Below are 24,478 nucleotides of genomic sequence, written 5' to 3'. Positions count from 1 at the left end.
TTAACTTCCAATAAAGAGAGAAACGTTTTCGAACTGGAACACGCAGCGATCTGGATTACGGTTCCGGATGAAAGCCAAAACAAGCTGCCTTCTAGCATGGGCGTAGACAGGATTTTTGTGGGGGGGGGCAGGCCTTTTGTTAGAGGGCTAGAACCTCTTAATTATGCATTTATTTTTATTGATTTGGGGGGTCAGCTTCCTCTCTCTGCCCGCCATTAGCTACGCCCCTGCCTTCTAGTAAAGCCAGGATCCAATGAATTGCTTTAAGTCAATCTTCCAACACACACCTATTTTGGGGTGGGGGGTGTATGACCCTCCTCTCCACTCCACCCCCTTTTGGGGGTGATATTGGGGTATCACAAATAGTACGTAGCAGCAGAAATTCAGGATGGTCCTGCCCGAATCCTGTGCACGCTTCCTTTGTCTTCAGCAAAGCCAGGACCCACAGGAGAGAGTTTAGCTGGAAATATATTCCGGAAGCAGCCTCAGCTCCCATCCTGAGAGTTTGATCTGGCTCAGTTACTTGAACTTTATTCCCATTGAAATCAATGAGGCTTAAGTGAAGTCATGACTAACTTGCCCCATTGATTTCATTAGGCAAACTAGGAGTTAGGCCCAATGAACTCAATAGGACTTCTAAGTAGACATACACAAGATCATAGGATTGCACTGTTTGTCCTGTTCCAATCCAGATTAAACCTGATTATATGTGTTATATGTGTTTGAAGCCACTCAGAGTGGCTGGGGAAACCCAGCCAGATGGGGCCGGGTATAGATAATAATAAATTTATTATTATTAATTATTACTTGTCTCTTGTTGAGAGGGGCTGGAGGGGAGGCTTGCTTTATTCTGAAGTGCTTCTGAGGTTGTGCCATTCCAGCGTGGGAATACTGAGCTAGGTTTTCAATTAATGATCTGCCAGATCAAGAGTCCCTTGCTTTAAGTTTTAGGTTTTACCGGTACTTGGTTTGTAGTATGTTGCTGCTGTCTTGGAACTGAAGTGGGGTGGAGCTCTGTCTTCTCTTAGCAAACTATTTCTTTCCTGCCCTGGTCCATTATGAGCAAACAGAATACAGTACTGTGCTACTGTCTCTGGGCACCTTTCAGTGAAGCATCCTGAAGTCGTGTTGGTTTTGAACAGGAAAAACATACAGCTCTATCCTACACATTCACTCAGAAGTCCCACTGTGCCCAAGGAGGTTTATTCCTAGATGAGTGGAGACAATTACTTAAGCACCCTTACTGGGGATCAAGCCCCATTGAACTTGGTAATACCTATTTCTGAGTCAACTTGCTTAATCCTGTTAAGCACCTACTTCATTTTCTTAGTGGAATTAACATGATTTAAATGCCACCTTTGAATGGGAACTAGTGGAGATGACCACATAAAAGCTACATGCATTGGTCATGTGAATAGGCCCCAGAGTGCCCTTTGGACCATGGCATAACTTTGGATATTAGCTTTGTAATGTATTTCTATCCCACCATATGACCCAATGGACCTTTTTAGAATTGTGGTGTGATCTGGCTGTGACATCTGTCACCCCATTGATTGCCAGGGTTGATTTGGTTGATTTGGCTGGCTAGTCGGGTGTCCGCTTCCTCCCTCGCAGCTTCATATGCGTCCCTCCTGAAGCTGTGCATTCGAGAGGACAACCATCCCAGGTAGAAGGCATGTACCATTCTTTGGTCAAGGATACACGATTGCTGCACTCCCCTGCTAGAACCTCCAAACAAGCTTTGTAATGTACTTACTATATATCCCACCATGTGGCCCAATGGACCTCCTTAGAATTGTGGTGCAAGATATATCGTGACACGGGTGGCGCTGTGGGTTAAACCACAGAGCCTAGGACTTGCCGAGCAGAAGGTCGGCAGTTCGAATCCCCGCAACAGGCTGAGCTCCCGTTGCTTGGTCCCAGCTCTTGCCAACCTAGCAGTTTGAAAGCACATCAAAGTGCAAATAGAAAAATAGGTACTACTCCGGTGGGAAGGTAAATGGCGTTTCCGTGCGCTGCTCTGGTTTGCCAGAAGCGGCTTAGTCATGCTGGCCACATGACCTGGAAGCTGTACGCCGGCTCCCTCAGCCAATAAAGCAAGATGAGCACCGCAACCCCAGAGTCTGTCACTACTGGACCTAATGGTCAGAGGTCCCTTTACCTTTTTTATATCATGAACCTTTATTCATTCTTTCTCCAAGTCTTTTATTTCTTCAACCTCAGATTAGTTGGTTGCTCCCAGTGCAGTGACTGATGTGTAGATGCTGCTCCAGGTGTGCTATTTCCATGCATATTTATCATTTTTCATCCAGAACGATGTTCTGCCTGTGGATGCTTCTTTTTGCTCACTGATTACCCCGACTTGTGGGTGCATCCATTTTAACATAAATAACACCCTTCACCAATATATTTTTGTGTACTGTAAATGCACCACATTTTGAGGAATTGGTTCAACTGACTGATGATTTATTTAAGAAAGTAAGAAGAGCTCGGCTGGATCAGATCAAAGGCCCATCTAAGCCCAGTAACTTATTTTCACAGTGGCCAAGCAGATCCTTATGATTATTCAGAGGCATACAGTCTTTGACACTGAAGTATTCAACCATCACGACCAGTTATCATTGATAGCCCTTTTCTCCATGAATTTGTATGGTCCCCCTTTTAAAGCTACCCAAGCTTGGAAGCCACATATTGTGGTAGCAAATACTATGTGCTGCTTGAAGAAGTACTTCTTTTAGTATGCCCTGAATCTCAACAATCAGCTTTATTGGATGGCTCTCATTCATTCATAACTTTATTTGTATGTCTCCCCCACAAAAATCATACCAAAAGCAGCTTACAAAACAGGAATGAATTTCAGAATCAAATAGTGCAAAAGCAATTTCATAATAGCATAATACCTGCATAATAGCAATACAATAACATATAAAAACATAATAAAAAAATTCCTTCCAGTAGCACCTTAGAGACCAATTAAGTGTGTTATTGGTATGAGCTTTCATGTGCATGCACACTTCTTCAGATACCAGTGCACACAAAAGCTCATACCAATAACAAACTTAATTGGTTTCTAAGGTGCTACTGGAAGGAATTTTATTTTGTTTCGACTACGGCAGACCAACACAACTACCTCACCTGTATATAAAAGCATGCAAAAAAACCCGTACCATAAATACAATGAGATTACATCAACATCTAATATCCACTAGCAAAAATAACCAGGGAGCTTGACTGTGTCACCTTGGTCCTAGAAACTCCCCTCCCATCATGTCACTTACAGTCCCTCTCCTGCAGCAACTTGCAAGGCTTCCAAAGGCAAAGTGTGGGGTAGCTGGAAACTCTTCTCTCATGATGTTGTGACTCTGGATTCTGGCACTATGAGAGGGGGATAAAACCTTCTCCTTTTCATGTTTTCCACACCATGCCTAATTATAGTGGTACCTCGGGTTAAGTACTTAATTCGTTCCGGGGGTCCGTTCTTAACCTGAAACTGTTCTTAACCTGAGGTACCACTTTAGCTAATGGTGCCTCCCACTGCCACCACGCCGCCACGGTGTGATTTCTGTTCTCATCCTGAAGCAAAGTTCTTAACCTGAGGTAATATTTCTGGGTTAACGGAGTCTGTAACCTGAAGCGTATGTAACCTGAGTTATCACTGTATATACATCTCTCATTAACCATGCTTACATCCTTTGTGGTCTCTTTCCTATTCTCCTTGATGCTTTGTTTCCTAATCTGCAACGTATTGTACGTTCAAAGTTGGCTTCTGCTATTGCAGCTTTGAATAACCGCTACCTGCATTCTTGGGAGATTTGACCCTCTTGACTTTCCATTTCAACTTTCAAGGAGTTTCCTCTCTTGAAGTCAAATGTGCCTGTCTTGGACTTCCTTGACAATTGTCTACATATGTAAATGCTGAATTTGAGATTACTATGGCCACTGTTTCCAGTCCCTTTGGCAACACTTCCATCTCCCACCAGGTCCTGGGCACCACTTAAGTTTCAATCCAGGATTGCCTCACCTTTTTTAGGTTCTATGACCATCTGTTCTGCAGCATAGTCATTTAGTGTATCTTGACATTTTAGTTCTTAGTGGAGACCATAATATGCACGTATCCATCCTGCCCATTACTATAACACTTCCTCCTTTAGAGGCCTCCTTGGTAGCATTCTCCATCTTGAGATCACCCTGGGCATTTAGGTACATTCCAAGTACATCATTACTTTGGGACCTGTCTTGCCACCCACAGCGATGCTGTGAAGGTGTCTTTCCCTTTTGGGTTTTTCAGTCTGTTCCCCCTTTGACACACCAACCTTTTATGCCCTAACCTGTCCTTCCTATAGTGTTTGTATTCTGAACCAGTGAGAATGCTTCACTGGTTCTCTCCATTCCACTGGGTTATTATTATTCCATTATATATATATATATATATATATATATATGCAGGTTTTGGTGTCTTCGGGTGTCTTCCCGTGTAAGAGTTGGGGTGTCTAGGCGACGTTTCGACGAGGTCTCACTCGTCATCTTCAGGCTGGTGCTTTCGGCTTCTTGTTACTAGAACAGAGCAGGGTCTCAGTGTTTGAGTTCCTATAAATACTGTTGAGGGGGTGTGGTGTATAGCCTCCAACGTTCTGGGCAGAGAGGAAGTTCCCAGGTTAATGTGCCTTTTCTTCTTTTGTTCATTAATTACTTGAGGGATATCTTGAGTGATTACTTGTGCATGTAAGTAGCGGTTGGTGTGTGTTTTTTTCCGGTAGATAGTGTGTCCTAGGGATGGCCAAGAGAATAATCATGGAAGCCATCGAGATAGAGAAACACCCTCACAACATGAACAAGCGTGACGACACGTCCCGCCTGCCAGACATCTGGAAATTAGCCCTCCCCACAAAAACCGACACCAGAACCAGAGGCACACAGAACGCCATCTCCAATCAACCACACCAGACCCAAACCCAGACCCTCTCCACAGATAAATTACAGACACCATCTAGTAGCCAAACCATAGTGGCACCTCCGGATGCTGCACCCCCCTGCAATCCCTACACAGATCTGGCTGGCACAGGGCACAAAACCACAGCTCGCCCCTATACACGAAGCCAAGCCAGAGCACAACTAAGTGCAGTACAGCCATCTTCTCAGAAAAACTCTTCACAAGCTCAAGAGGTCAAGACACGAAAGCTTTAGCAACTAATCCACACCTAATGACCCTCCTAAGTGGTACTCAGAATATCACTCAAGTAATCACTCAAGATATCCCTCAAGTAATTAATGAACAAAAGAAGAAAAGGCACATTAACCTGGGAACTTCCTCTCTGCCCAGAACGTTGGAGGCTATACACCACACCCCCTCAACAGTATTTATAGGAACTCAAACACTGAGACCCTGCTCTGTTCTAGTAACAAGAAGCCGAAAGCACCAGCCTGAAGATGACGAGTGAGACCTCGTCGAAACGTCGCCTAGACACCCCAACTCTTACACGGGAAGACACCCGAAGACACCAAAACCTGCATTCCTGTACCCGTGAAAATCTACGAAAGCATATATATATATATATATATATATATATATATATATATATATATATATATATATATATATATATGCAGTCCTTTAATATTCAACACCCCAGCTTACCCATCTCTGTTCAGAGGCTTTTAGAATTAGCATAGAAGCCAGGTGTGGAGAACCTCAGGCCCAGGGCTCTCCAAGCCTCTCTGCCCCACCTACAGCACTCTCCCTAGGCTACACCCACTCCCCAGCCACACCCCCTCATTGCCCCTGCTTTCCCTCTTCTTGAGTAGTTTTGTTTGGCTGGAGTGCATGCATGAGTGTAGAAACTAACTTACTGCACAAAGGTAACAGGTGTGTTTGTTGCTGCATCCACTGTTTTTCTCTCACCCCTCTGACCACTGGCACATGGCCCTCAGAAGTCACCCTCATGCCAAAGGAGCTGGTCACACCCTGGCATACACACTTGTGCATGGCATCTCTATCCTCAGCTTCTGTTTGTGTGATGGCAATTGCTTGGAAAGGCTTGTTTTCTGTACTGCAAAGAATTTGGGTTACCAAACTGTTTGCAGACAACCCAGCCATAGGATTGTTTGATAAGCTAGCTGAACTGAGGTCCTGTTGTAATAAATGGGACAGGTTAGTAATGGTCAGTTTAAGTCCCATTGGTTTCATTGAGAACTAAATTCCGCTCAGCGGCCTGGATCCAACCCAGCATTTCTAAAGAAGTTGTGAAAGAGGATTCCCCTGCCCAGGCCTTACACAATTTCTAACACCAGCAGAGTTGTTACAGTACAGGGCAGATTTCATTTTGAATTTTTGTTCCTTTGGTGTTTACATAGGCATATGTGATTTCTGGTCGCTCAAAGTTTGTGTTGGACTGCAGAGGTGTGTAAACTTCAGTTCCTTGTCCAGGTCATGCTCATGCAGCTCTTGGGTTGAATAAGGAACTGGGAACCAACTGCAGCCTTGTTGTGTTCCTTTGAGTAAAATCTGCATACATGTGACCAGGTGCACTTTCATTTGCCTTAATCTCCCCTGCGATGTAACTGCTTCCTGTTCTGTGGATTTTGTGATAAGCACAGTGAGCACAAAGGGATGCAGTTGGCGCTGTGGGTTAAACCACAGAGCCTAGGGCTTGCCAATCAGAAGGTCAGCGGTTCGAATCCCTGTGACGGGCTGAGCTCCCGTTGCTCGGTCCCTGCTCCTGCCAACCTAGCAGTTTGAAAGCACATCAAAGCGCAAGTAGATAAATAGGTACCGCTCCGGCAGGAAGGTAAACAGCGTTTCCGTGCGCTGCTCTGGTTCTCCAGAAGCGGCTTAGTCATGCTGGCCACATGACCCAGAAAAACTGTCTACGTCGGCTCCCTCGGCCAGTAAAGCGAGATGTGCGCCGCAATCCCTGAGTCATCCATGACTGGACCTAACTGTCAGGGATCCCTTTACCTTTACCTTTACAGTGAGCACAGCAAGTACTGTAAGCCACTGTAGTGTAGCGGTTAGAGTGTCAGACTATGACTTGGGAGACCAGGGTTCGAATCCCCACTCAGCCATGAAACTCACTGGGTGACCTTGGGCCAGTTACTTACTCTCAGCCTCTCAGGGTTGTTGTGAGGCAAAAAAAAATGGGAAGGAGAACTATGTAAGCCACCTTGAGGACCTTGGGAGAAAGATGGGGTACAAATATAGTTGTTGTTATTTAATGAGGAAAGATGGAGTTTCTCAGAGATTTTTTTCTCTCCCCTCCTTTCTTTGGTAGTAGAAAACCTGCTGGTGCAGAATGTGTGTGCTCCTGAAAGTAATCCCTGTCTTGCTACTGCAAGGGATCTGTGCATATGAGAACCCTGTACTCTGTAATATAGGGTCAGGCTGGGGACTATTTGGTGCTGGTGTGGAATGTAGTGAAAACAGGCCTAGATTCAACTAAGGAAGCCAGCACAAAGACTCCAGCAAGTGCAACAGGGCTTCTTCCTGAGTGGCCCCTTCTCGCTTCCCCAAATCTGCTTTAGGTGTGATGAAAACAGCCCCTAGAATAGCACAGAGGGGAATAGAGGGATATTGTTCCATCTAGCAAACAGAAATGCTTGTGCTGATGGAATGACCAGAAGAGTGTTGAATTCCTCCTATAAATTATGCGTCAAGACAGCCTTAATTCCATCCCTAGGTGTCTGCTGTCTCTGCCCCCACTCCTTATAATATTAGGAGGGCAGGGACTGGCCTGTTCTGTAGTGCTGTAGTAAGAATGACTGGAACTGAGGGGGCAAGAGTAGTGGGTTTTCTGCATTAGAAGGACATTGAACTGGATGACCTTTAAAGTCCCTTCCAACATTCCATACATTTGAAGCACATCTCTATCCCTGCCACCCCAGAAAAATAATAGGAATTGTATTTTGCTCCTCATAGAGTTTTATTTCCCAGCACCTTTAGCAGACTGTCGTTCCCAGGCTTCTGGGGAATTGCTTTAACTGCATGGTGTATATGCAGTGTACAATACTATTTTTAAAAAAATTTTTTTATTGATTTTTACAAATAATTTCCAAAAATCATATAACATACTTTCTTATCTTAAACAATGTTTTGGACTTCCATCAACTGCATCTGAAGATTTTTCTGGCTTTATCACTTAATCTGCATTTCATTATTTTCAGTATTACATTTAATACTCCTTCACTAATAATTCTTATCGTAGTTTTCTCTGCAATATTTCGCATAACCCTCCTTACAAAATTTCTTGCAATCCTACTAGTGTAATTGCAGCGTATGATTTTAAGCACGTAGAACAGTTACCTAATGATATAGTAGAATTGCTGGGGAATAGATGGGGAACCTTTGGCTCTCCAGATGCTGTTGGACTTCAACTCCCATCAGTCCCAGCTGCCTGGCCAATGATCAGGGGTAATGTGAATGCCACAGGTGGCTGAAGATAGCTATCCCCTTTCTCTCCTTCCCCCAAATTCATTAATCTCTTTCAGGAAAGAGTTAATAGTGATGTTAACTGTTTAGATGCACGAGGGATTGTGTTTAACAATCCTCATCTCTTCATATCAACAATAAGAGAATAGTGAAACAACAAGATTTCAAGGCACCTTAGTGGCTAAGAAATGTAAGCTCTCATGGGCCAGAGTGCACTTCATCGTATGCAAGAGACTATTTGTATCAGACATTCATAAACAGTTTATTCACAGCCATGAATGGTGCTAATTCTTCTAACTTTTGTGTCACCTAGTAAGGCTAGAAGTCCCAAAGTGTTTAATCAGTAGATTAACCTACTAAAACCAACTTTAGCTGGACATTTGGCAAATGCAAATTCTAACAAGGTCTAAATTGGCGGGCCTGAGAGTTAGGGGTGTGCTTGTTGATTTTTTCATCTAATTTACATACTGCAGTAGGCAAATGGGGCAAAATAAATGCCAAAGGTATGCTTTTTGTATGTTATTGTGCTTGGTACCTTTTGCAGTTGTCTCTTACCTGGTTCAGTATCTAAGAACAAAACAATGCTTCTAGACTAGATCTTAATTTCGTCAATATGTAGATGTAATAAATTGATTAACTTATTAGCCAGCTGAAAAGCAAGCAATCATTCTGATAAAAAAATTGAATCGGTTGCAGCTTTGGTTGTTACGCTCCATGAAAATAGAAAACAACTTGTCGGTGTTTACATGAGCAAAGGAAAAAAAAGGGGGAATATGCAGTATTCTTTGCTCACCAGTGATATTTGGTTGCATATCTGGACCTTTTATACATATGTAACTAAGACTGATTGATTATTTATTTATTTAATTAGTTTATATCCTGCCCTTTCAATGAACAGAGCAGATAATGTGATATAGAGAAGTCACAGGCATTCCAACCCCCCCCCCCCTTTCCTATAGTCAAATACGTGTTTTGCCTGTGGGTTAAGGGCTGAATGCCATTTTCCTAATCTCCACAGTTTCCTGAATGAAACCTGATTACTCAGATTCTGTTCAGGAAGTGGTGGTTTTGTAATTGCCTCCATAGAATATAGGCCAACCTGAAGTTAGTGGGACAGATTCACCACTTGAATACTCTTCACATTTACGCCACTGCCATAGGTCAGGGAAGTTGTCACCAGTGGAAAGCACACGCACGTGCGCACGCACAGACACACACTCTGCATTTAGTCACTGCATTTTAGTGGGATGATTACAAAGGATTTTTGTCTGAGTTATATATAACATTTCCCTGGCTAGTAGCTTGATGATGAAAGTCTCTGTGTTTGGTTTTTTTGTGATTCTTTAATTCGCAAGTGAATGTCTTTGAAAATTCATGCTGCTCGGTATATTTTTAAGATGGTTCTGTCTACAGATACTTTCAGTGTAGTGTGTGGAACTCGTTCCTCTGTATTTCTCATTCTGTGGACAGGCTGTGCTTAAGAACCTAAGGAAAGCTCTGCCTGGCTGGATCAAAAGGCTCATATACTCCTGCATTCTGTTCCCAACCAGGAAGATAGATGTTTTTGGGTAAATCCATACCATAGTCTTCCCTTACTTATTGCTCTCATTGACTGGTCTTCAGAAGCAGGTTGCTTCTGAAAATAGGGATGGAATAGTTGACAGCTGGTGATAAGCCTACCATTAAACTGAGAATGTACTGTGTTTTTATGCAGTAACAGACTCTGTTCAGCTCCTGAAGGCCCTGCTGTAGACTCCACACCCTAGGAGATTTTCTCTTGTGCTTATGCCTAGTTGGTTAGCTCTGTTGGTTAGAGTGTGGTTGGTTAGAGTGTGGTGCTTATAATGCCAAGGTCATGGGTTTGATCCCATGTATGGATGCATATTCCTGAATTGAGGGGATTAGAGTAGATGGTCCATAGCTCTTCCTTACTCATATCCCAATATACCAATCATATATTTTATAATTACTGTTTTGTTTGTGCGACAAAGGAACTTTACAGAGTAACCAAAGGTTGTTTTTTTAAAAGGTGAGAGGAAAGTCTCTGCCTCAAATAACTTACACTATGCACTTTGACAGTGAGAGGAATGGGGGAGATATGTAACGCGTCCAGTTGAAATCCCCCCCCCTCCCGTAAGGCTTGAGAAATATGGGTGGTATTCAACTAAGTTTTCCTTAGAATAGACCAGGTTTCCCAAGCTTGAGTCTCCAGCTGTTTTTGGACTACGGTCTCCATCATCCCTGGCCACTGGTCCTGCTAGCTAGGGAGGATGGGAGTTGGGAATAGACCTTTGGGCAGGATTCAACTAATAGGTCCTGTCAATGGAAGCCCTGTGCAAGGACCTCTGCTTGTGCAATGGGGCTTCCACTCACCCACATGCTCCCCCCACCCCAGAACAGTGCGTGGGGGAAGGAAAAAGAGGATTGTTGCATCTTGCAATTCAAAATGCTTGCCCTCACTGAGCAATCGCCTTAGCAGGACATGAAATTCCTCCCGTAGAAATTAATGGACCCAATTTAGTCATGTTAAATAATTTCAGTGGGTCTTCTCTGAGTGAAACTTAGTTAAATACCATCCTAAGTCTGTTTAGAATCACACAACTTTAGAGTAGAATTTTATACCTACATGCACACCCCTTAAACATGGGTAGCTTTTTGTGGATGGTTTAAAATTGGTCAGGCTGCAACTTGATCTGGCTTTGCAAGTTCACTGAAGTTAATCTGAACCCTGTTTCCACTGTTGCAGGTAGAATATGCCAGGGTTAGCCAACATGGTGCCCCCCCCATATTGTTGGACCTCAATTCCCATCAGCCCCAGCCAGGCTGGCCAATAGTTGGGGGTGATGGGAGTTGTAGTCCAACAATATCTGGAGGACATCACATTCGCTACCCCAGGAAAATGGTAATCTAAATGCTTATGAAATCCTCTCATCAGCATTCACATTGAACCTGGGAATCCCTTCCTAGGGAATACATTTTCTTGAATATGGACATAGTGGAATTGCCTTCTCCTATATGTAACCTTTCCTCCCCCTATGCACTCAGGTCATCAGGAGAGAGCCTTCTCTGAGTACCTGGCCTTCAGAGGCAAGACTGGTGAGTGCAAGTGGCAGGACCTCTTCAGTTATGGCACCCTCTTGTGGAATTTGTTTGTTCTCAGGGCCATCCTCTCAAGACTTAGGAAAATGGTAGAAGCCCTTTCCTTTCAGTCCGTCTCTGTTTTCTTTATCCGTTCTATTCATATGATTGCTTGTGCATGTGTAGCTACTTGGGATAAGTGGAATTATTTTGTTCAGTGTCAAAATACTTGAGTGGATGATGGCAGGCAAGGCATAATTGATGGGCCTGAGGACATCTGGAGGTCCATGATGATGATGACGAGAAGGAGGAACCTCCCAAATGTGTTTTGTTCCCAAGCTATTAATTTACCTTGATTAGAATATCATCCACGTTTTCATGCAAAGTCATTCACGTCATTGCATGATGTAGATGAAAGGGTGTGAGTTGTTTCTACCTCATACACCTGATTCCTTCCCAGGTGAGCTGCAGTGAACCCTTGTGAGACCTCCTCCATCCTGACTGACTGACTGCTTCTGTGCCCAGCAGGGTTGGGCCGTCGTGCAAGGAAGCTGTCCCTTGTGTACCAGAGCCAGGCTCCAATGAGAGAGCCTGTTGTGGGGGCACCTGGTTGTGCCCCCTCAAAAAAATGTGCCTGGGACCACAGTCCCCATGCCTCCCACACTATGTCACTGGTGCTCCAATGTATGCAAAAATACTCAGTTCCAGTTGACTAAGTGATATAGAAGGCCAAGTTACTCTGCGGTGAGAAGGCTCACCGGGTCAGCATAATTTTTTTGTCTGTGGGGGCTCACACGACCTGCTTAGTATGATGTTGCATGCAACCTATGGTGGAACCCAGTTGGTAAATGGTTGTGTGCATTCACCTTACCCAGTGAAGCCACTGGTTTACTAGAGTCACCTGAATACCTTGCTGGGGTGTTAGGGAAATTGACTCTGGTTCGAATCCCCGTGACAGGGTGAGCTCCCGTTACTCGGTCCCTGCTCCTGCCAACCTAGCAGTTCGAAAGCATTTCAAAGTGCAAGTAGATAAATAGGTACCGCTCCAGTGGGAAGGTAAACGACGTTTCCGTGTGCTGCTCTGGTTCGCCAGAAGTGGCTTAGTCATGCTAGCCACATGACCCGGAAGCTGTACGCCGGCTCCCTCAGCCAATAAAGCGAGATGAGTGCCGCAACCCCAGAGTTGGCCACGACTGGACCTAATGGTCAGGGGTCCCTTTACCTTTACCTTTAAAGAGGAACATTTTTGTCTGGCGCTAGTCAACCCCCCCCCCCGGCGAGAGCATTCCACAAATGAGGAACCACTGCAGAAAAGGCCCGTTCTCGTGTTGCTTGCCTCTGGACCTCCCGTAGAGGAGACACATGAAGCAGGACCTCAGAGGATGATCTCAGGGTCTGGCTAGGGTCATATGGAGAGCTGCAGTCCTTGAGGTATTCAAGAGTTCATGGCGATTGCAATGAAAAGGAGACTGACCATCTTTGGAGAACAGCACCAGAGAATTCTGGGATGTGCGAGTTTCAAAGGATACCTACATTTCAGTTTGCATATTGTTTCAGAAAGTACAAATTAGGTAGGCTCGTATTAAAATCAGAAATGAATGGAACCACATGTCTCCTCCATTCCTGCATATTTTGCCGCCCTGTTTAATAAGTCAGATTTGTATTGCCATGGGTATGCAGTGCTGTCTTACCATCTGCTGGTGCCCGCTATGGCTCTCACTATCAGAATCTAAATCAGCATGAGAGCGCATGTTTCTTATTGGGGGGGATGGAGGGAAGAACAAGCCATCAGGCCTCCTTCGCTTGGACCAGCCTTTCCATTGACTGCATGTTTATATACTTGCCAAGATCTGGCTTGCTTTTCTCTCCCAGCTGGTAGGCTATTTTTGCTCCCTTCCCACAGTGCTGCCAGCTCCTCGTTGTGGTGCTGTCTCCACTATGAAATCCATCTGTGTTCTTCTTTCAGCAGACAATATCTGAAAATATTTAGCCCCAGTTTCCCAGTGGGGTTCGAAATTTATAAGCCCTTTCTCCTGTAACTTTCCCCATCCCAACCTGTTTCCAATAGAGACTGTGGTTTGATTTTCATTGACTGACTCTCTAAGAAACCACTTCTCACTTCTTCTTGTTGTATCCTACTGTTTGCACAATATTTTTGCAAGTGAGTAATTGTTGGTGCAGAGTCAATCACATTTTATGGTTTCTGTTTCTAACGGCAGATTTATTTGAAACGTGATAACCTAATAATTATGCAATATATTATGAATGGAGCAATGGTACTGACAACAAAACATTACTCTTCTCTGTGGGTTCCCCACCTCCAAACCTAAATAATTTGCTTTAGCGGTTTGTGATGCCTCTGCAATGCCAGCGTAACATCTTGATGTTTTGAGACTACACTGTGTTAGCCAATGTACCCTTATGGAATGCTGACTAGCACCTATGTTTGGGTGTAGGCGGGTGTAGCAAATCTTGGGGCAGAGAAACAATATCGAATTAATTATCACCAATCTCAAACACACTTACTGGGACCTAGGTTTTACTAAAAGTAAAGATACTGATTTATTATTGGCTTAATTTGCAATGGATGGATAATTTCAGATTGGCTGATAAATGACAGCTAGAACTATTTGTTGATGCAGTAGTTATCCTTCTGTATGGTTCTTGAAAGCAATTTTATCATTTATTTAGATTTATATCCAGTCTTTCATCACTTTATCCCAGAATGGGTAAAAAATCATGCCAATTGGTCTCTATGGATCTCTATTATGCTGATCAGTCAATTTGGGTTTTTTGTGTCTTTTTCTGAGCTTTCTTGATCCATGTGCTGCTAAAGTCATAATCCAATCCAGGATTTCAGGTATGGTTTAGGAACCGGATTTTCCTTCAATGTGGGTTTTATGTTAAGGCAGACCATAGTTTGGAGATGCTACTTACATGCTCTGAAAAATGGGAATTCTAAAAAGGACCTTTGCTGGCTTTGCTCTCTGTGTCATCCTTTCATAAACAAAATAATAATAATATTCCCCTTCTGAGCAAGGGTTTTTTGTATCTGTGATGCTGAAATGATAGCAAGCACATAGCTGTACTTTCTTTACTGCTCCTTATATTCTTCCCATTCCTCAAAAAAAGTTGCTGAATCTTGAGACAAACAATAATTTTCTTTCAGAGAATTGATGATGGTTTGAAGAAGGAATTGTTCCTCCCACTTTCATCTCTGGTAAACAGGTTTTAATTTCCAATATGCTGGAGAAGCTGGTTGACTGATTGGTGGCCACAGATCTTAACAGTAAGCAGAAATGTTGACGGGCTTTTTTGTATTGTATTATACTGAATTGTTTAAAAGCCTGAAAAACCTGTTCAGCCAGAGTTGGCAGTGGGGCGAAATAAAAATGTGTGTCAACCATGTGAACTTAAGCCTCTCTCAAACTATCAGATATTTCCTCACCAGCTTTTATCCTGCCCAAGATTTCCTCTGGGGCAAAATTTGCCATCTGTTGAATGGTCACAACAAGTATGTTGCCTACGAATTTCCTTATTTGTGGTAGCTGCCTTGTTTAACATTTGGCAAATTTAGGACTGCTGTAAATCTATGTTGGTGGAATTAGGTACCTGCTACACGTGTACAAAATATAAATTGGAAAACCCTACAAACTATTTTTTTGTTCTAGTTTTGTCCCAAAGCATTTCTGGCTGTCCATATGAAACTTTGTATAACATTCGGATGTGCTTTTTATTAGAAATTTTAGCATATGAAGGTCAAGTTTCTCTGTCCCTCTGAATGTTGCCATTTTCATACTACTCCAGGGCTTCTAGATTAGGGATGGGAAATTTGGGGCGCTCTAGATGTTTCTGGATTATACCTTCCATTATCTGTGGGCATTGTCCCCACTGCCTGGAACTGATTCCAACAGCATCTGGAACAGCACAGGTTGCCCACTGCTGTTCTAGATACTCTCCTTATTCTTTTTTGCCAGTTCTTAGGCAAATAAAATAACATTTCCTCTGGAAAGGATCTCAGCTAGTTGACTCATTGTTCACATAAATGTTTGTGCTCTTTGCCACTGTAGAATTAACAGTGGGCAAGGGATATAGATGCCATTCTAGCACACTGGTGCTATTTATTTGGAAGTTCAGTTTTGAAATCTTGCTTCTGGAGAACTGTGCGCAGGGCTGATTGATTTTTTTAAAAAAAGATGTGGGGTGTGTGTGTGTGTGTAAAATATATTCTAAAATGTAACCTCGGGTTACATACACTTCAGGTTACATACGCTTCAGGTTACAGACTGTGCTAACCCAGAAATAGTATCTCGGGTTAAGAACTTTGCTTCAGGATGAGAACAGAAATCGTGCAGTGGCGGCGCAGCGGCAGCAGGAGGCCCCATTAGCTAAAGTGGTGCTTCAGGTTAAGAACAGTTTCAGGTTAAGATCAGACCTGTGGAATGAATTAAGTACTTAAACTGAGGTACCACTGTACAGTGGTACATTTGTTTAAGAACAGTCCTGTTTAAGAATGTTTTGGTTTATGAACTCCGCAAAACCGGAAATAGTGTCCTGGTTTGCGAACTTTACCTCGGTCTAAGAACAGAATCTGAATGGTGGAAGGGCACTGGTGGCGGGAGGCCTCATTAGGGAAAATGTGCCTCAGTTTAAGAACGGACTTCAGGAACGGATTAAGTTCGTAAACCAAGGTACCACTGTAGTGTTAATGCACACTAAATTCCACGTCGGTGAATAAGAATTCCACTGCTGATGGAATTAAGTTGCTGATTAAGTTGTATTTGGGCAAATGGTCAAGTCTTCTCTTGGGATTGCATAAAATGATTTGATTATATAAATCATCTTTACTGTCCAATAGAGGAGTGATGTAGTATGTTCACATCCTGTGTATTGCCCTTGGCTTACACCCTCTTCCCGTTATATTACCCTTTTAATATTACTCATATATGACTGGCATCCCAGTCCATACTCAGAAGTACAATCTTTGGAGAACACATGGGGCGTTATTTCCAAGAAATATGTTTATATAGAATTTAAGGTCATTGCTTCATTCCGTCAGAAAGAACAAAGGGGGGGGAGAGGGGGGTGGAAGCAGCAAGTATGCATCAGCGCTGCCATGTCCCTTGGTTATGCAAACATACAGTTTTAACAGCTATTTCGCAAACGTGAGGTTTAGTCTGTTGGACACACATCTTTATATTCTGCTGAGCTGCAGCTTTCAAATGGGTAGTGGGGGAATTAATCTGTTTGCAGAGGAATGATAATGCCCTGAAAGAGAAGGGTGATGAAAGATCAGCTGTCAAACGCTGAAATCTTTTTTATTTACACAATCATGTTTTCATATTTCTTTCCGTAGCACATGGTTAAGGAATAACTGTGCCTTGATGCAATCCATTTTGAAATTTGCTGCATCTTGCAGTCTGAGCGTGATGGTGCAGAGGCTAAGCCATGCCTAGAGATCTAGGAGCTAATGATGGATTGATTTTAAGAAATTTAGCTCAACTTCTGGTATAATAATCCTCAAGGCAGGTTCATAGTTTTAGGGACTGCTTCAGGATCCATCACTGTCATTGGAAGCCTGGGTAGCTTCTGGGACACAGAACACTTTCTACAAGCTTTGGTGCTGGCCCCACTGTCTGGATGGAGATAGCTTGACTTCAGTTGACTATGCTCTGGTAATTTTGTGCCTAGACTACTATATTGTGTTAAATATGGGGCTGCCATTGAAAACTGTGCAACGTTTGGTAGTCAGACTTGTAACTGGGACCAGGAAGTGTGATCAGGCTGGCCCATCACCACTGGAATTGGGTCGTTTTCAGGGCCAAAGTCAGAGTGCTGCTTTTAACCTATAAAGCTTTAGATGATTCTTATGGAGTGCCTTTCCTCATATGAACGTCCTCAGATCCTCTGTTTGTCTTTGGGTTGCCTTCTCTTGGTAACACCATCAAGGGAGGTCCAAGGGTTGTTATACGAGAAAGGGCCTTCTTTTTTTTGCAATGGCTCCTTGTCTTTGGAATGCTTTCCCCAGGGCTGTGTGTCTGGCCCCAAGTCTAACATCTTTATGTTACTGAGCTAAGAATTTTTGTGTACACCCCAACCATTTGGATGGTGATCTCTGTCTCTTGCTCACTCGGTGTATGGTTTTTAGCAGTTTGCTGTTTAATGGTGACCACTTGTGATAATTTTATGGTGGCCTCTATGTACCGTACTTGAGGGCAATGTCTAGTGGGATCACTTTTAGTTATCGTTCTTATATGTTTACTATTCAGTTTTTGAATTTTTAAAAAATGACTGAATTATACTTATTGCTGGACTTTCCTTGTTAAAGCAGGCGTGTCTCTCAGTATTCAGGAGAAACCATTGCTCAGTGGCAGAGCCCATCTTTTGCATGAAGAAGGGCGTCTCTAGTTAGAAGGATTGAACTGAAGGTTTAAAAGAACAGTCTCCAGACCTGATATTCTAGAGAGAGCTACTTTCAGAATAGACAATGTGGTTTAGATAGACAAATAGTCTGATCTGGTATAAAGCAGCTTCTTGTGTATCTCCACCACACAGTGACAGGCCAAGAGTGGCTCAGCACTGGTTGAAATGCTTTGAAGGTGGGCTTTTCTCAAGGCTGATGCCCACTGGATAGGTTGTGCGAATCAACACTAAGCTCAGCTGGAATCTGTCCTGTTTCCTGCTATATGCTACTACAGGTTGAAGTGGTTTCTCAATGCAGGCTGGTGGTTGGTCTGAGAAGCTTTTCCCAACCAGCACTTTGCTGCAAAAACAGATATGACCCCCTTCCTCCACCCAAATGGATTGGTTTCATAATGAACCATAGACCAGCTTTGATAAAGCTTCCTTAGTCTTGTGTATAAAAGAGTATCATGTATGTATGTTGAGACATCACAACCTTTTTTGGTTGAGATGACATGTAGATTCAGTGTGCACCCCCAACCTACTCATGCTAAGTGTACTGCCTGAACAGGCCCTACACACATTCAGATTGTCAGTGTGTAGACTTATCTGTGTGAATGGGGCCAAGGCAATATGCATAAAGTTCTTACACTTTCTGCCACCCAAATTATTCACTTCTGTCATTGCTCTGAGCATGTGACACCCTTCCTTAAATCCTTACATTGGCTACTTGTCTATTCCTGGATCCTATACGAGTTTCTTTACCTATTTACTCTTATAACTTGTCACATTCTTTCATGTGACCTTTGAGCATCCATCTCCACCAACCATCCAAAAATATCCACCCTTTCAACCCAAGATGGTGCCACCGATGCAGGTGCCAAAGGTGTGTATAGACAGTAGACGTAAGGTAGCCAAAATGGTGTCTCCCAGATGTTGTATTACAGTCCCCATCAACCCCAGTCAGCATGGCTATAGGTCAGGGATAATAGGAACTGTAGTCAAGCAACATCTGGAGGGCAATGCATTGGCCACCCCTGCAATAGACTAAACACGCACAACCTGGGGACAAGGACATTAGATGCTATCCTGAGCACGGCAGATCATGGGGTCCAGAAAGGCTTTTATTATGTCAGATGTTTAGCAGTCCCTTCAGATTCTTTAGAACAACACTGATAAGCACAACTGTGCATCTGAACCTGTTTTAACTCTTTGATTCCATACACCGAGTGACACAGATTAATTTAGTATAATTGAGGGGTAACTCCTGGCGCAGGCCTTTTGCACTGTATATTCTACATCAGCCGCAGCAAAATTGTAAAAATGCATTTTGCTAAATATATAAAGCATCAAAAAGGCCAAGGGGGTTAGCATTAGATCTTCTGAAGTTCCAGTTCTCTTTGACTCTTGCAAAACGTTAATTCTGAGCCGTCGAAACAATCCAAAACATCTCCCCTGTGGATTTTGCCCCTTAAAGAAGAGGCAAAGGGGGGGGGGAGGGAGCGAAAAGGGAAAAGAACATAGGTTACATTCAGCTAGAAGCACTTCTTAAATAATTAAATTTCCTTTCATAAACAATGGCTTCGATTATGTGAGTAATATTTACAGAACTAAAAAAATGTTTCTCAAAACCCAGCACTTAAGTAAAGACTTCGAAGTACCTTACAAGCCCATAAACACCGCAGGATTCTCCCAACTCCTGATTTTGTATTTTGGTGTTCATTTCCTTCCATTGAATTATTGGCCCAATATCTGCTGGGCCTTGGAATTTAATCCCCTCCAGTTCAACTTCAAGTGAATGTAGTTCTTGTCAGAAATGCCAGATTAACAAATGGGTGTCAATTCCACCGTTAACCCAGGCAGCCTAAATTTCAAGCTAGTCCCAACAACATGCCTGGAACTCTAGCCATAGTTGCTTGAGTGTAAGGCCTACTGAATTCAGTAGGACTTCCTTCTAGGCAAGCATATGTAGGATTGCATTTTGCTTTATGAGGAAAAACAGTAGAAATGTCTCCCCTCCCCACAAACCTCTCACTCAAAGTACCTGGGACCTGAGGCAGAAAATCCCACTAGTGCCTCTCCCCGTTCTAAGCAGTAAAAATATAACACAACCATTTATTAGCTTAACAATTACCTGCCTTTTCATGACACCTCAAGTCTGCCGCCTGAGGCCATTGCCTCACTCTGCCCAACGGCAGGGCTGCCCCCGTTTTTAAAAATCCACGTGTTTATTCTTTTTCAGTAACTGTCATTATTTCCTCTCCTCTCTTTCAGGCACCAAGTTGTCTCCCCACAGTTGGAAGTTTTGTCTCTGCACCAACAATGGCGCCTTATCCCACGGCAGCGCAAGTCTCTCCGTACATGGCGTATAGTGCCGCTCCTTCTGGTTACGTAGCTGGCCATGGCTGGCAGCATGCTGGAGGCACTCCGCTATCGCCCCACAACTGTGACATCCCTGCGTCGCTGGCTTTCAAGGGTATGCAGACAGCCAGAGAAGGTAGTCACTCTGTCACAGCCTCTGCACTCTGATATCAGAAACATGGCAGAACAATTTGAAGCCAGACCAGACCAGTCACTTTCCCTGTAATTCCTTCTCACAGATGGACCTTATGGGGCTGCTGACATTTGAAATATTTTTTCCCTTCATTAATAATAATAATAATAATCCTTGGGGTTCAGTAAGTGTAAATAACCTAAGAAAGTGATAAATGTGTTGCTGCCCCTTGCACTGTTTTGCATCGAGAAGACCTTACAACCCTCAGAGGGCTATTCATTGGTGAAACCACACATATTTATTCTAAGCAAAAGGAGTGTCTCCAACGTGCAATTGTTTCAGATTTGTGAAAACCCAGTCAAGGAAAACCAGTAGATAATGCTACAATCCTAACTAAGAAAGGCAACCAAAACCAGAAGTTCTCTTCTGGATCACTCAATCGTTCTTTTCCCCCGCAAAATAAATAAACAAATTGTATGGACAAGTGGAGAAGAGTTTTGGTTAACAGACAGTTGACTTCTTCTAGTAACAAACAAGAAAAGCAAATGAATACATGGCTCTGTTATTTATCCTGTATTTTATTGTGATTACAAAGGCAATTTAACTTTTGTTTTCTATCTGTAAATAAGGACCTTGGTCATAATTTGCGTTCCCACTACTCGACTCATTTCTGTTTTCTTTTTGTTGCCTGAAAGGCGACATCCTAGCCATGTGTTGTTTTCGTTTCTTAACAATGGCCTTTACCTTAAACGATCCAAATTTTGACAGTTCTTTTGAGTATATTTTGGGCACAGGGTGGAGACACCTGCATCTCATGAAAAGCATTTTTGTTTCTACAGCAGAGAACTTAACGTGACCCCCTCAAATCCCCGTGGGTTGGTTTCAGAGTGTCCATTCTGCACTTTCCATTTGCAGAAGAGATTAAGATCACAAAATGTCTGCTGTACAATGAGAGGGGAAAGTAATTTTCTCCAATTTCCTCTCCCTACAGCGTCTCACACTGTTTCAGAGGGTCTCTGCAACCGTCTGGAGTGACCTTTCAAGGGCCATGGGGGGAATTAGCAAAAATGCCCCCCCATACAGCAGAATTGTTCTGTGTTCTGCTCACACAGACTCTGGATCCAACCCACTGATTACAATGGCACTTGAGTGTGACTTATGTTCTCTGGATTAGGGTTGAGAAAATTCCTCCATATGGTACCCAATCTTCTGAAATCATGGTATCATCACACCAATATAAAGATTCATGGATGGGAAGGACCTGAACAGAATGGGAGCCTGCATTTAATGTGAAATTTTGTGCAGATATTTTTTTAAAATAAGCCAAGGGCACAATCCACCAGGAAGTTCTCCTGCCCAAGCATGGTAGAGTTCTTGTGCACCTCCCATTCATTTCAGTGGGTGCTTGTGCAGGAGGTGGGTGAGTTATGCCCCATGTTAACCACTGTGAAAGAAAACTGTACTGTAAATTGTCGGCTTACCTGTGTTCAGTAATTCCAGCCCAAAACTCTGTTGTCATTTTAAAAAAGGAAAATGAGAAAAGTTGTCTTAAATTCATGCTTTATTGAATGTAAAAAAAGAAAGACTTTCGGTAAAGTTTACAATGTTGTACATAAGCATGTTTCATTCATAGGCATATTGGTGGCGGTACTACAGATATTATTTATAATGTTAACAAAATTCCATTTTTGCATTTCTGTATTCTTTATCAAGCATCATTTCACGGCCTTTTGGATCCCAATTGCTCTCTTTTACTCTTTCCCCCTTAACAGTATAATCTTTTCAAGATGGCCTGTTTTCCTTGGACAATAATAAAGTTGTGAATATAGTTTCGGAAAGCCTCCTCGAACTTGCAGATGCGTGCTGAAGATTAACCATGAAAAGGAACGATTTGAAAATTGACATGATATTTCCTCGCATTATAAAATATTAATATATTATGTATTTTTGTAAGTCTAGTGCAATAATGTAAAGACACATCATTCAATACAGATTTTGAAAGACTTCTTTAATAAAATTATCTCCGTTTCTTCCTAGCCATGCTACATATACTGCTGAAACAGCAAGATAAGATCCTGTCTCTTTTATGAGAATTTCATGCTTTTGTTTCAAAATGCCAACAAAGGTAGATTTCTAAGGCACTGCAAAGAAAATAATATGTGATGTCATGCCGATACTTCCTGGGAAACTTTCCAAAACATTTCCCTACTGCAATCATTTAGTCAAATGTTGAATTGAGAATATTGGTGAGATATAATCAGCATGAGCAAACAGTCTCCGGGTCACAATTTTCTTCTGGCACACAACAGAACTGACTGACCAGGAACTAACTGCAAGCCTGCTTGAAATGAATGAAGGGTGTGCAGTTGTTGTGTTTGATGCGCTGTGTGTTACCCTTGTGTGTGTTACCCTTGGATCATGGGTCAGTATTCATTTTGGCTACAATCTTAGTGCAGCCAGCAGAACAGCTCTGTTGATCTGGGCTCTCTCAAGCCACCTTGAGTGAGTTTCACTCAAAAAGGCAGCGTATGAATATTTCAGAACAAAGGATGATATCCAAGAATGTCTGCCAGTTGGCACAAGTGAAGTCTGCTTGCGCGATGGGACCTCCAGTTTCTCAACTCCCCGGTGCCCCCAAATCTGCTTCAGAGGGTCTCCTTAACAGCCAGATAACCATGTGGGGTGCGGGGGTAGGAGAGGGAGAAGTCCTGCTGTAGAAGTGGAAGCCTGCTTGTGTGACACAGGATCTTGCCCAAATACTCAGGAATAAGTGATGGACCAGAGCACGCCAGGCACTCCTGTCTTCCACTGCCTCCCGCAGTTTGGTCAAACTCATGCTGGTAGCTTCGAGAACACTGTCCAACCATCTCGTCCTCTGTCGTCCCCTTCTCCTTGTGCCCTCCATCTTTCCCAACATCAGGGTCTTTTCTAGGGAGTCTCCTCTTCTCATGGAGCCTCAGCTTCAGGATCTGTCCTTCCAGTGAGCACTCAGGGCTGATTTTCTTAAGAATGGATAGGTTGGATCTTCTTGCAGTCCATGGGACTCTCAAGAGCAGGGGTTGGCAAGCCTTACCGGCCATGGGCCGGATCACTCCCATGGAGATCATCCGTGGGCTGGACTGGGGCAGCGTGATGCTGAAAATCGCCTCTGCGCATGTCCGCGGCGCCGAAAATTGTGCCTGCGCAGAAATGATTTTCGGTGTCTGAACATGCACAGACACGATTTTTGGTATCTGCGCGTGCGCAGAAGCCATTTCCGGCACCACTCGGCGAGTCGCCATGCTACTTTAGCGCAGAGTGTGGGGGACTTGCCGAGCAGGCAGCTCAGTTTGTGGTGGCTTGTGGGCCAGTAAAACGGTCTTTGTGGGCCGCACGTTGCCGACCCCTGCTCAAGAGTCTCCTCCACCACCATAATTCAAAAGAAGCTATGAGCTATGCTGTGCAGGGCCACCCAAGACGGACAGGTCACAGTGGAGAGTTTTGACTAAATGTGATCCACCTGGAGCAGGAACCGGCAAGCCACTCCAGTATCCCTACCAAGAAAACTCCATGGACAAAAACAACAGGCATATGCACGTTTACTTGGGTATAAATCATAATGAATACAGTAAATCTTAGTTCTGAATACAGTGGTACCTCTAGATGCGAACGGGATCCGTTCCAGAGCCCCATCCGCATCCTGAGCAGAACGCAACCCACGTCTGCGGGTCACGATTCACCACTTCTGTGCATTCGCATGACGTAATTTGAGTGTTTGTGCATGCGCGAGGGGTGAAACTCGGAAGTAACCCGTTCCATTACTTCCGGGTCACCGCAGAACGCAACCTGAAAACGCTCAAGCTGAAGCGTCTTTAACCCGAGGTATGCCTGTAATCCTGTATAGGATTGTGCTGCTAAAGACTAAAATGGGGCTGCAGGAGCAGCTGGCAGGGGAGGGCAGCACCTGTCATCCCGCACACCTGCAGCTGGAAGAAGGGTAGATATAATAAACACACCCACACTGCACCCTAGGCTAAGGTTACCAGACGTCCCCGTTTCCTGGGGACAGTCCCCGGATTTACAAATCAGTCCCCTGACAAAAT

At 43.5% G+C, this 24,478-nt stretch overlaps 1 protein-coding gene and 1 long non-coding RNA gene across 6 annotated transcripts in view; both read left to right on the top strand.

Annotated features, from left to right (window-relative positions):
* PAX9 (paired box 9) overlaps window positions 1-22,413 on the top strand; it is a 32,311-nt gene extending 9,898 nt beyond the window's left edge. Inside the window, exons 4-6 of one of the 4 annotated variants that reach the window (XM_081198074.1) lie at window positions 11,468-11,518; window positions 20,177-20,378; window positions 22,169-22,413. In XM_081198074.1, coding sequence (XP_081054200.1) covers window positions 11,468-11,518; window positions 20,177-20,378; window positions 22,169-22,173 — 258 coding nt within the window. In that variant the 3' untranslated portion in view covers window positions 22,174-22,413. Of the gene's footprint in view, window positions 1-11,467; window positions 11,519-20,176 lie in introns of all 4 variants that reach the window. The other 3 variants (XM_081198073.1, XM_081198072.1, XM_081198075.1) reach the window with 3 other exon arrangements.
* LOC308596168 overlaps window positions 1-24,478 on the top strand; it is a 435,220-nt gene that overhangs the window by 313,265 nt on the left and 97,477 nt on the right. The window lies entirely within an intron of this gene.

Source organism: Podarcis bocagei, assembly GCF_964188305.1.
Source record: "Podarcis bocagei genome assembly, chromosome: 1".
Classification (NCBI taxonomy): Eukaryota; Metazoa; Chordata; class Lepidosauria; order Squamata; family Lacertidae; genus Podarcis; species Podarcis bocagei.
The sequence above is the reverse complement of the archived record's forward strand: the minus strand, read 5'-3'. Positions and strand labels throughout refer to the sequence as shown.